Source organism: Cheilinus undulatus, linkage group 11 (assembly GCF_018320785.1).
Source record: "Cheilinus undulatus linkage group 11, ASM1832078v1, whole genome shotgun sequence".
NCBI lineage: Eukaryota > Metazoa > Chordata > Actinopteri > Labriformes > Labridae > Cheilinus > Cheilinus undulatus.
This window is the reverse complement of record NC_054875.1, coordinates 39,601,711-39,615,283: the sequence shown is the minus strand read 5'-3', so window position 1 is coordinate 39,615,283 and position 13,573 is coordinate 39,601,711. Positions and strand designations below refer to the sequence as shown.

At 38.1% G+C, this 13,573-nt stretch overlaps 1 protein-coding gene across 1 annotated transcript; it reads left to right on the top strand.

Annotated features, from left to right (window-relative positions):
- Nucleotides 1–1,612: 1,612 nt before the first annotated feature.
- LOC121517345 (matrix metalloproteinase-19-like) lies at nucleotides 1,613–12,027 on the top strand. Its single transcript, XM_041799046.1, has 10 exons — nucleotides 1,613–1,659; nucleotides 3,137–3,257; nucleotides 6,670–6,758; nucleotides 6,864–6,994; nucleotides 7,102–7,314; nucleotides 8,981–9,226; nucleotides 9,314–9,412; nucleotides 10,768–10,932; nucleotides 11,063–11,190; nucleotides 11,788–12,027. Exons 1-10 carry the CDS (start codon nucleotides 1,613–1,615, stop codon nucleotides 12,025–12,027), a joined length of 1,479 nt encoding a protein of 492 aa, XP_041654980.1.
- The last annotated feature ends 1,546 nt before the right edge of the window (nucleotides 12,028–13,573 follow it).

The window sequence follows — 13,573 nt, the reverse complement described above, 5'->3', positions numbered from 1 at the left end:
CCTTATTCTGACATTTCTGTCCACCTCTGAGCTTGATATTTTCAACAGAATTAGAGGGGTAAATACAGAAATTGTGTAATTTAGGGGGTGACCTGACAAGATTTTTGCAAGATTTTCACGTCTGTTAAGTTTTGTCTCTTTAAGAGTATGTTAAACCCTTGCATAAGCAACTTCCTGTTTCACGGAAAATAATGCAACATGATTACATACTGTCCTTTGAGTTTTTGAAGGTAGTATGGCAAACATGTTGTGATATTTCACACCAGTTTTAAGGGAGGTATGGTTATTCTTGTAGGAATGGTAAATCATAATTCAGAAAAGTGTCTTCCTGTTGGCAAGTATTGCTGTGACTAAATTATAATCTTCAAAAATAAGCATGATGAGACCTGTGAAGTCTGACGGTGATAGAAATAATCACCTCAGAATTATAATGCCTTTCTTTTGGCACACAGCCAAAAAAATGTCAACCATCTTTGGTCCCCAATAACAGCCACACCTCATGACAAAAACTCAAGCTTTTGATAACGATTGATTATCAACGTGTCTAGAATGATTTTTTAAAAAATATGGATTTCCTAAATTTTTCCATGAATTTTTTTTTCAAAGCAAATAGCCCCCAAATCTTCAAATAAATTTCCCCAAAATTAGGACTACATTTCAAAGTTTTCCATGAAAATGCCTGAAGTATTTCCAGATTCCCCCTAACCAATGTCCAAATTTCTACGAAAATGCTGGAAAAATTCCAGAGTAAATTTTCTTCAAAACTTCCAATGAGACTCTTCAAAATGTACCAACATATCCCCAAAAATCTCAAGAAAATACGTAATAAATTCCAAAACAGTCAGACTGGAGCCTGTTCATGTCTGACCAGTCATCTGAGACACATCTCAGAACGGAAATACATGCTAACACTTTCTAAATAACATTGGATTAAACTTCCGTTTAGGGTTGGGGTAAAGGTTAAGGTAAGGGTCAGGATACTACAAGTTAAAAGTCAAAATCCTGACAAGTAAGCAAACGTGATTCCAAAACATTTAATAAAGTTGAGTAAACATCGTTTACAAAATAAAAAAACTCATCCTCCATAAAAACATTCTAACGCAGCAAGCGTCACTTATGTGGCTCCAATAGCTGTGTGGATAACAGAACTACTTAGCTAACAGTGCTAAAGCTAGGTTAGCTTTAGCAACATTTGTTACAGCTCATGTTGCTAAATCTTACTTATCTATAGATAATGTAGTTATGTAGCTAACATAGTTAAAACTAAGCTCCTAAAGCAGCTATATAAGCTACCTCAGTAGGTTATCTGCATAGCTATGTCAGCTTTAGCTATGTTTGCTAAAGCCAACTTTGCTTAAGCTAACTTATCTACATTGGCTCATGTAGTTATGTTTAGCTTTCACTAAAGCTAACAAAGCTAAAGCCATAGACATAATATGCGTAGACACCTCATTGACTGTGTTTGCCCGCTGCCGCTATACGTCAACGTGCCCGCCATATTGCCAGAGGCAAGACCATTCCATGAACAAATGCAAGTATATGAGGGATGAAGGGTTTTGTTATTGTTTGAAATGTTATTCCACGTATCTTGCCCAGGAAAGCCTCTTGCAAAATGGCGGCGGTGTTGACACACAGCCCACTGGCCAATGCGACGTCTATGTATATTATGTCTATGGCTAAAGTGAGCCACCATTTGTGCAACTGCTTCTGGAACGGGTCTATACATAATTGAATTCCAGATGAGCTTTCTCCTTATTCTTATTCTAAATGATAAAATTTTTCTTAGTCTGTAATGTTTGCAATGTGGTTATATCATTAATCTAGCTCCAAAATTTGTTTATGAATAAAGCTGAATTTAAAAAAAAAAAAAATCTAAATTGGAAATACATTGCACTGACAAATTATTCCTTTCTGTGATGTACGGCGTCTCAGATGAACAGTCTGTGGGAGCGGCCTTAAGAAATGTACGGTCTTCAGCAAGACTCCAATGAGAGCAAAATCCCCAAATAAATATCCAAACAGATTCCCTTAAATTTCCATTAAAATTCCTGAAAATTTAAGAGCAAATTCTCGCAACACTTCAAGCTAATTACTTAAACTCCTTAGAACATTATCTCAGAAATGTATATAGCAGAAATTACTAATGTGTTGTTGGAAAGCCAAAATGTAATGTCCTCATGCAGGGTCTGAGGAGGATAATAATTTCCTGAATTCCAGAATTTCAGGAAATTTCCTGAATTTCAATTTTTAAAAGAACATCTTTTTTTTTTAATAAACTTAATTCAATGTATAAATTCATTTTGATATATCTATTTCTAGAATCACTCACATAACTCTGATCTAGTCACACAGGCGGAAGTGGCCCCCTGATTACATCTGTCTGCTCTTTTTTATGACTTGAAACTCCAGGAGGCGTTCACTGTCTGCTGGCTGAAGACGATTTGTAGCCCTGGTTTGAGAAGGGAGTGTTATTTTTTCCTTGAATACACTCCAGCATTGTGAAGAATACAATTAGCTGTTGTCTTACTGAGGGTGTGCGGTCGGTTGTTTTCTTCATGGTGCTCTAACTATGTAAACTATGCACAGATTTATGTGCAAAATGATCATAAACATAAACATCTGCTCATGTCTCACATCTTTATCTGTGTTGTCTGGGTGATAACTCACCTAAAAAACTCCAGCAGCTGAAATTTTTCCACCACAGTGACATAACAGGTTTTAACTAATCCCCTTTTTATAGATGGTGGGTAGGTCATCCTCACCCTTTAACACAGATAAGAATGAATTTATGTTCTTTCTTGACGTAGGTAAACCCACTCTGAGTTATTATTGAACACTAAAGGACAGTTTTGTCTCAGTGGGGGTGTAAGACTGTGGGATCCCGTGGTGAGAGTCTCCAACATGTTTTCTTCTGTGTTCATCACATTCCTCTTTTAGGGTGATTTTGTGGTTTGAGGAAGTTGCTGAACAAACAATTGGTGGTATAAAAACTGAATCCTTAAAGTGAGGCAACAGCCTCAGCTCAGGATGGATGCAGACGGACAAGCTGTGGTTGTAAACGATGCTTAGAAACATCCAGAACTTTCTATTAGTTTCAAAGGTGACCCTGGAGGATTGATATAACTCCTTTAACTAGTTATGTAAGTGAAGGTCCAGACCTGGAGATGGATTATAAAGTGGAGTTAATATTTCTTCTAATTTTTCTGACAACGGTGCCATCGTTTGCTCTGAGCCAAGAAGAATCTGCAGAAGCAGTGGTAAGGAAATGCATTTTTTCAGAGATGGTGAAACAAAATTTCTCTTTTCAGACTAATTTTGATCAAATTCACCATTTCGCCTAGTCTTCTCATACAATATTAGGAAGGACTGCAAAAATCATTCCCTTTAAATCCTGCCTAGTGGTGTAATGTTAATCATGTAATCATAAAATTGAATAGCTTCTTCATGAATGCTTTATTTAAACTGTCAGTACAGCAGCAATGATCAGCTACTAAATGTTTTTAGCTGTCAAACAACAATCAATCTCGGTCAGTCGATCTTTATTTGTACAGGGGAAAGTCATGAACCCATGTTATCTCAAGACACTTTACAGAAAGAACAGGGGACCATGCTGTTTGCTACCCTATTAACTAGGGGTGCCCCCAACCAAAGATTTATGCTATCTACTGTGCCCATTAAAAGTATTCACCCCCTTGGATGACAAGGAAAAAATTACAAAAAAAAACCTTCTTCAAAGTCAGAGTGATAACTGATTTCTACAAAGTAATATCAATTAAATACAAATATGTAATCTTAAATAAAATGATTGAATAAATATTCACCCCCTTCAAGTCAGTATTTAGTAGATGCACCTTTGGCTGCACTGAGTCTGTGTGAATAGGTCTCAATCAGGCTTGCACATCTGGACACTGCATTTTCACTCCATTCTTCTTTGCTAAACTCCTCAAGCTCAGTCAGGTTGCACAAGATGAACAGCCCTTTTCAAGTCCAGCCATGAATGCTCTAATGAACTGAGGTCTGGGCTTTGACTCAGCCGCTCCAGAACATTCACCTTCTTGCCTTTAGACCATTTCTGTGTAGCTTTTGCTGAATGCTTCGGGTCATTGTCTCGCTGGAAAATAAATCTTCTCCAAAGCTGTAGTTCTCATGAAGATGGAATAACATTGTCCTCCAGGATTTTCCTACATTTTGCCGCATTCATTATATCCCCTCGTTCAAATATTAAACCCAGAGGGGATCGTGCATTTGCAGTGGTAGCTCCTAAACTTTGGAACAATCTTCCTGGTAACATCAGGTCTGCCAGATCTGTAGTCTCTTTGAAAAAGCTGCTAAAAACTCATTTTTATAGATTAGCTTTTTTTATAATCTCTACCCCACTCTTACTTTTGTGTGCATGCACATGTGTTGCAATTGAACTTTCAGTATGTTGGTTGTGTTACTTTATTACGTTATGTTTGTTTGCTTATCTGTCTGTCCATTTTGGGTTTTGTGAAGCACCTTGTAACTGTGTGTTTTAAAAAGTACTATATAAATAACGTTATTATTATTATTATTATTATTATTATTATTATTATTATTATTATTACCTTTACAAGCCTTCGAGGGCTAGCTGCAGAGAAGCATCCCCACAGCATGATGCTGCCACCACCGTTCTTCACAGAGGGGATGGTGTGTTTGTGGTGATGTGCAGTGCTTGGTCATTAGTCTCCTTCTTGAATGGTCACTCAGTTTGTGAGGACGTCCTGATCTAAGCAGATTAACACATGTGCCATATTCCTTCCATTTCTTGACGATGGATTTAACCGAATTCTGGGGGCTGTTCAGTGCCTTGGAATTTCTGACTTCTAATTTTCAATAACCTTTTCTCTGAGTTGCTTGGAGTGTTCTTTTGTCTTCGTGGTGTAATGGCAGCCAACAACACTGATTACCCAGTTACTAGACCTTCCAGACACAGGTGTCTTAATACTACAGCCACTTTAGACACATTCACTCATTCAAGGGGGTGAATACTTTCTATAGGCAGCCTGAGCAGATATGGAGCTTGTGTTCATTCTTCATGTTGATAAATTATTTTTGTTTGCTGGTGAGACGTGTAAAGAACTTGTCTCTGTTCTTGTCTGAGGGACGGGTGGTCAGACAGTGCAGCCCTGTTTCCGCCTCCTGTTGGCTGCAGTGGGTTCACAGTCTGTCTTCTTTAGCATCCAGCTTTGTCTGTAGCGTTCTCTCACATTTCCTCAATCATGGATCACTCACAATCCTTAAGCTTGCAACTGCCTATCCCCTATTGAAGGACAAATAGCATTCCAGTTTTTTTGTTTTTTTTGGTCAATTCTTGCCAGTCTCTGCACCAGCTGTCTGAAGGGGGCACTCTCTGAAGGTCAGGATTTTGTTATGGGCTATGTCCAGCTTGCCTTTTTTTAGACAAGTATAAAATTAAAATGCATTTTTAGTATTTTGTTGAGTAAAGGATACCATCCTGATTCTGTGCTGCATGTATTGTTTGGTGTTTTTCTACATCTATCTATAGATGGTCTTCGTTCTATAGGTGGTTGGCTGTTAGACTGGGAGTTGGCTCTTTCAGGTGGATTCTTATTGGACCACGCTATTATTTACAAGGACCGCAGTGGCCATGCATCACGATTCTGCCTGATGGCAGATGTGGAATCTGGCCAATCCATCATACTTAGCAGAAACCTCGCTGGTTATTATATTAACTTAAAACTATAATAATAATAAATGTGAAGGACTGATAATAATGATAGCAGCTCAAGTTAAAGCTTGTAGATTCACTTAAGAATAACTAACAGTGATTTTGGACTTAGGCCATACATTCTTAGCATCAATTATCCATTGGGTTCAAAGCAGCACAAGTAAGATGAGACAAACTATTAAGACATTTCTTTGTTGTATTTAGCTGTTTAGATTAAGCATAGTTTTGTCTGGATGGTTTTTAGGTGCTACAGATAACTCTTCTGCAAGCTTTGCGTCTTGTAAGATGGTGATTTTTATTTATTTTATTTGTATAGGGACCACGTCAAACATGTTGATTTGTTTAACTTTAATGAATTATAGACTATGCACTCTTACAATAATGGGTTGGCTGTGAAACAGTGACAGAGTCTGCCATCTCTCAGCCGGGAGGTCCTGCTGTCCTTGGGCAAAACACTGAACCCCAAACTGCTCCAACTGCTGAGTCAGAGGTGTGTGGAAGTGTATAAAGGTCTGTGATCGGGAATAGTTTAAACTGATGGAAATTATAAATAACATCCTCCCCATCAGTGCCCTAAAGTGCTACAAGCTCAAGCCCATTTACAATCTACTTGCATACATTTTCCAAAGACATGATGCTGTTTTATATACAAAGCTTTACAAAAATAAAAAATCAGAAACAGTTTGAAATTTGCTTAGCTGTAAATATAACCAATCAGGATTATAAAATCATTTTTTCAAACTTCACCTCAACCAACAGCAGCATATTAAAAGTGTTCTATTTAACTATGAAAGACAGGAAATTTAATGATCTTTTTTCTTTCACTATTTTCTGTTGAAATGCTTTGCTGTGATTTTGTAAACTTTAAGATAAAGGGAAAGGGTTCAGTCATTACTTTTGTGAACAGGTCTAACCTGAACATTCATTCCTCTGCTGTTACAATTATTATTTTTCTTTAGGCGTATTTAAGGAAGTATGGTTACCTGCACATCCCACTGGACAGAAGAGCCAAACCCCCCCCACCTGAGGAGATAGCTGAAGCCCTCAGGTGACCATATCCTAACGTTTCCCCCTATTTGACAAATCCTCTCTGCTGTTCTTACCTTTTCTCTACACTTGCCTACTAATTTTTAGTTTTTTCTTTGTATTTCAGAATATTTCAGAGGGCAACAAACCTGAAAATATCAGGAAAACTGGACTCAGCCACTCTGGCCATGATGAACAAACCTCGATGTGGTGTAGAAGACTCCTTCACAGGCAGATCTCTCAAATATCGAGTTTTGGGTGAGCAACTGGAGTCTTACTGCAGTTTTCTTGGTTGAATTTGTGCAAGAACTCTTAGAAAATCTCACTGAAATTCTTTTTTTTTTTTTTTTTTTTTTTTCCCAAAGGTTACTGGCGTAAGAAGGTGCTGACCTACCGTGTCTATAATTACGCTCCTGACCTTGGTAAAGGAAAGACACGTTTGGCCATCCAGAGTGCTTTTAAGTACTGGAGTGATGTGACACCTCTGAAATTTAAGGAGCTGCAGGAGGGAAGAGCAGACATCAGAATCTCTTTTCACAGAAAGGACAAGTCGTGTCCTGTTCCCTTTGATGGGAGAGGTAGGGGCACTAACAATGAATGTCTCTGAAAAGTTTTATAATCTCTAAGGATTCAAGGAGGTTTTATTGTCATTTCTGATCACATTTGTACTGAGAGGGGGCAAACAGATCCCTGTTAAGAATTAAAAGGAATAGAAAAACAACAGTGAAATAAGTAGAGTATAAAAACAAGAGCTACCACCTAGTGAGACTCCTTCATGAGGTAAACAATTACTGGCCGGTGAAAGTGCAGTGGTGGGTAGAGCAGAGAGGGGATAGCGGTTTCTGATCTTGACCTTGTACCACCTCAATAAATTCAGTTTATCCTTGAGTCAAAATTTACAAGACAGTCAGGCTAAAGAAGACTACGGTGGGACACTGCATCTGTCAGAACAGAAATACATATTAAAAGCTTAAAAAATAATATCAGGTTAAACTTCCGGGTTAATTTTAGGTAAAGGTTAGGACACCAAAAGTTAAAAAGTAAAAAACCTGACCTGTTAAATCAAAATAAAACATTTAATCAAGCTGAGTAAACAGTTGACTTACAGGAAAAAATGTTGTCCTCCATGAAATCCTTCTAGCGCAGCTAATGCTGCTAAGACTAGAGCTAACAAAGCTACATTAGCTATGTAGATAATGTAGCCATGCAGTTATCATAGGTTAATCCAAAGCTAATAAAGCTATGATAGCGTTATAAGCTAGGCAGATAATATAACCAAGGCTTAAGCTAACAAAGCTATGTTAGCTACAAAGATAACTTAGCTATGTAGCTCACATAGCTAAATCTAAAGCTAACAAAGCTACATTAGCTTCGAAAGCTTCATAGGTAGTGTAGCCAAGGCTAAAGCTATTGAAGCTATGTTTGTTATGTAAACTACATAGGCTAAATAGCTATACAAATAATTTTGCTAAAGCTAAGGAAAACAAAGCTACATTACCTGTGCTAAGTTATGCTATGTTGAGACTTGTTTTAGAAGTAGTTACACAAACAGTAGCTTACTTTGGCTTAATTAGCGCTAGCTATACTCTTTTAGCTACATTGGCTTATGTATTAGTCACATTAGCTACATAGCAACTGAAGCTATGTTAGCTGACATAGCTAAAGTGAGTCCCCATTCATGTAACTAGTATACTTCTATAATGGGTCTGTTCATAATTTAATGCCTTACTAGACACCTGACCTTTTCTCTGTTTTATTTTAGTCTCTAATGTTTGCATAGTGGTTATTTCATGAATGTAACTTAGACTTTGTTTGTGAATAAAGTTGAATTAGAAAAAAAAGTAAAATGCTGTAGGAGCAAATTACGTCCTTTACGTTCTGACAGAGGCGCCATGTATGGCTGGATTATCATTAGTGATGACGGCCTGTCTGAATTCCAAAATATGTATGCAAACTTGTAATAGGGCCCATAAGCTATTCCCTTATTCCACAGCAGTATTTATGTGTAACTATTTCTTGAACTTTTCAACAAATAAATGATAAGATAAGATAAGTTAAGGTAAGATATACTTTATTGGGGGAAGTTTGCCTTGGGCCGTGGTGTACTGGACAAAACTCAAACATACACTGGCATGTGAAAGGAGAAGAAGCGACTATACACACAACAGTGTCTAAAAAACATAAATACATGGTCTACAAATGTGATATGTCTGTTAAATAAGATGCCCGTCTTTTATTTTTCAGGTCATGTTTTAGCCCATGCTGATGCTCCTGAGTCAGGACTTGTGCATTTCGACCAAGATGAAATGTGGACAGAGGGGAAGACATACGGCTCCAACCTGAGGATAGTTGCAGCCCATGAGATCGGCCACGCTCTGGGTCTGGGTCACTCACAGTACCACACCGCTCTAATGGGTCCTGTGTACAGCGGGTACCGCACGAATTTCAAGCTACATCCTGATGATATACAGGGGATCCAGAAGATATATGGTAGAGGCAGAATATCATTGTTCAAAGAGGTTTTTTTTAAACTTAAAAACATAAACAACTCTAATATGTGGTTTTGTTTCTCCTCAGGAAAGCCAAAAGGAACTCCTCCATCCAGAAATCCAGGTCTGTCAGGGCCGCAGAGAGCTCCAGATCCTTGCAAGGCCACTCTGGATGCTGCAATGTTGGGTAAACTCAGATTAGACTATACAGTATATAAAAGCATGCATTTATATAGTGTTAATTAATTATATTCAGACATTACTCAGTTTTGATGGTAATATGGTTTTCAGGATACCAAAATTTTACATTTCAATGGGGTATTAGTAACTAGAACTGCCACCTGGTGCTTTTACAGTGAACCTCTGCGTTAAGGATAGAATTGCAGGACAGTAAGGGAACAGTGATGGCTCAAGAAGAAGGGCCAGGGTGGTGATAGGTCACATATTTTACCCTTTTAAGACAAGTTTTTACAGGTCCCAGTGGCCCCAAAAACATGCCTGTGAAGTTTGTTGCTGAAAAACACTCCAGTATTGGATTTTTGCATGTCTAAAAACCTCTCTGCTTCAGCCCTGCTCAGAACGAGCTGTTTCTGTGTCTATAACTTTAATTTTTAATGAACTGTCTGACTCCGCCCCTCTTAGAAAATGGATGTGGCTTAATGGATGTTGCTCTCCAGATCAGGATCAGGATCAGGAGAGGAGGGCGGAACTTTTTTCCAAGCAGGGAGGGCCACCCGAACGTGGGGGCGGTGCTAAATCCCCACATGACATCATGAGGGGAAAATCTGAGAACAGCTTGTTACAGCACACATTTTCTGAGCCTGAAAAGTGTATTTTGCATAATATGTGACCTTTAACCTTAACCTTGTACCTCTAAAATCAAATCTGTTCATCACTGAGAGTGGACATTTGTGTAAAAAAAGTTTGAACCAAATCCTTTAAAACATTCTTAGGCTATTACATTCACAAAAGGGGTGATAATGAACTTTACATCTGAAATTTAACCTCCAAAATGTAACAAGGGCATTTGTGCAAATTTGAGGAAAACCCTTGTACGCAAGAAAGGGGTGATCATGGGGTTCAAGGAGCTTCACCTGTGACGTAAGGCCTCCAAAATCCTATCAGTTCATCAGTTTGTCAAGGTGGACATTTGTGCTAATTATGAAATAAATCCCTCAAAGAGTTCTTAAAGGTTTATGTTTGCTAGTAAGAGATGAACTTGAGGCTCAATTATACTGACCTTTGACCTCCAACCTCAAAAACTGAGTTGTTCATCCTTGGGTCAGAGTAAACTTTTGTGAGAAGTTAAAAAAAAAATCCTGCAGTTGTCATGTTTCCAGCATTACACAAACTAAAACAAATTATGTTGTGGTGTTTGGAGACCGGTTAAGGTTGTCATTCCTTTTGTATTGCTTAGATAAACACAGACAAAGCCAAAAATCATTGCAAAAATCTTTTAATCTAATATTAGTTTGGCATCATCCTCAACAGGAAGAAGTGTCTGTACTTATCTGTGTTTTCTCCTGTGTTATGTCTCTGCAGGAATTCTGCGTAAGACGTATGTGTTCAGTGGTCATTATGTATGGACGTTATCCAGCCATGGTGCAGGATCTCCGGTCCTGATCTCTGCTCAGTGGAAGGAGTTGCCAGGGGACCTCGATGCAGCCGTTCACTCTCAGCGGACTGGAAAGACCTACTTTCTGAAAGGTGGCTTCATTTCAAAGTTCACTTTAAGCATGTGCGATGAACAATGCTAACAGGATAGTGGCATGTTAAAATGTTCTAAAAACTTTCACATGGTGTAAAGAAAACTTTTGCCTGTCCACTTACTTCACAGGAGACAAAATCTGGAGATACAGCAACCTCAAACTTGACAAGGGTTTCCCCAGACCCTTGGCAAATATCCCCGCTAACATTGACACGGCTTTTTACTACAACAGGAACCAAAAACTTATTTTTATCAAAGTAAGTGCAAGAGTATGGCAGCCGAGTACAGCTATTCATAAACATTTTTTAAACCTATACTATGCAGTCAGAGTAAACAACGTTGTTACTTCAAGATACTGAGGCCTGCTTTCGCAAGATAACAAAAATTAGGTCTCAAAATCAGGATTTTTAAACCGCCAACATCAATAATCTTGACACTAGAACACGTTTAAATCTGAAATTGACAAACCAGTAAACAACCATTCCTGACTGACCCATCAGACTTAACTGCAGTTAAAATTCAGTTATGAATCCACCACTAAATTCATGAAAGCAATCATGAATGCTCAGTCATCATTCTTAATCTCCATTATTTCAATTCCTGATCCAGAAAATGTCGCATATTAATAATCTTGGATTACACATGAAATTTCTTTTATCTTCTAAAAGTGCTGAATCAAATGCACACAAATATTTTAAACAAACTAATTGACTTATGATCCTAAGATAATTGCATTAAAAATGTAAATACAACCATGCTGTTATAGGCTTCCATAGGATTTTTCTGTTTGGACAGATTTTGAGACTTCATTCTGCCAAATGTCTTTCCTGTCAGTAATGATCTTGTCATTTCAGGGCTCTGTGTACTGGCAGTGGGATGAAATTACCCCAACAGACTTCAGCTCATATCCAAAACTTCTTAGTAAACTGTTCCCAGGTTTGCCCAGCAACATTGATGCTTCTTTCACGTGGACAAACGGTTACATCTACATGTTCAAAGGCTCTGAGTACTGGCGCATCAACCCAAGCCATCAAGCTGTGGATAAGGGGTATCCTCAGAGCACAGCCACACGCTGGATGTACTGTGATGACTGAACCAGCAGAGGGCAGCAGAGATTCAACACAAACCATCCTATTGATCCAGTTGATTAAATAATGAGACATGTTTATTTATTTGTTTGAAACCCTCCCTTAAGTATGCTTTTTTGTGGCAAGTCAGTGCTACTGTTTACATACATGCAGTGGAATAGGAAAAACTTTGATTTTATAAATTTTGATGTTTTATCCACCGATGAAGGGCCTGATAGTCCTAAAATAAACACAGTGTACACATCCTTTCAGGCATTTTGACTTCTCATAGTAGGTAAAATAAAGGTGCTGTAAACAATAATTGCTCTGTTGTATTTCAGTCTAACAGTGAACAATGACAGTGAGCCGGTTCGCACAGTACAAGAACCTTGAGCTGAAAAGTTGAGTGGAATCCAGGCATTGGTATTTTTGTTATTACTATCTAAAAAAAGTCTTTCTGTATGGAATTTCAGTGGTATTAAAGCTTATATATAGCAGTGATTCACACAAACATGTTTCTCTGTTTGGGAATTTAGACCTTCTACCAGGGAAAATCAGTTTTTCCTTGACATCTGACTCCCTTGTTTGTTTTGTTGCACTTGCTGACAGGCCTTATACAGATATTTGTCATCTAAAATAGAACATTGAGAAATCTTTGACAGCAAGAAACTCCACTGCTGAAGAAAAGCTGAACAAATGTTTAAGAACCTAGTCCTGTTTTCAGATGTAGATTTATCTGTACAAATAGAATATCATGTAAAAGTTCATTTTTTTCCTATGATTTACTTTAGGAAGTTAAATTTCCATATATTCTAGAGTCATATCATACAGATTGACATAGTCAAGACTTTTTTGTTTTAATCTTCATGATTAAAGCTTATAGCTCACAAAAATCCAAAATCCACTATCCCACAATGTTAGAATATTGTGGGCAAGTCCAATTTGCGAAGGTTTCCCAAGGCTTCATTCTTTCACTCTGGTTCAGTACACAACCACAATCATGGGGAAGACTGCTGACTTCACTCACATCTGAAGGACAATCACTGATAGGCTGTATTAAAGGTCACATATTTAAGTTTATATTGGTCACAGAGGTCCCCAAACATGCCTGTGAAGTTTGTTGCTGAAAAACTCTCTAGTCCTGGATTGTTGCATGTCTAAAAACTCTGTTTCAGCCCAGCTCAGAACGAGCTGTTTCTGTGTCGGTGTCTTTAAATTTTAATGAGCTGTCTGACTCTGCTCCTGACCACACCCCTCTCAGGAAATGGATGTGGCTTAATGGATGTTGCTCTCAGGATCAGGATCAGGATCAGGAGAGGAGGAAGAACTTTTTTCAAAGCAGGGAGGACCAACCAAACCTGGGGGTGGGGCTAACTCCCCACATGACATCATGAGGGGAAAATCTGAGAACAGCTTGATACAGTACACATTTTCTCAAATGTGGAGAAAGGGTGGGAGTCTGATTCTTGGCACATATTTTTGTTTGAAAAACCTAAAAAAGTGAGTTTTGCATAATATGTGAGCTTTAAAGCATTTTAATGTTAAGTTGACTGGAAGAGAACAATAGAAGTTG

Excerpts from the sequence above, each read along its gene's own strand:
- LOC121517345 (XM_041799046.1), top strand. The coding sequence starts at position 1,613 with ATGGCGGCGGTGTTGACACACAGCCCACTGGCCAATGCGACGTCTAT. Across the intron at positions 1,660-3,136 it reads CTGGCCAATGCGACGTCTAT|TTATGTAAGTGAAGGTCCAG; the intron begins GTATATTATGTC and ends TCCTTTAACTAG. Across the intron at positions 6,759-6,863 it reads GAGATAGCTGAAGCCCTCAG|AATATTTCAGAGGGCAACAA; the intron begins GTGACCATATCC and ends TTTGTATTTCAG.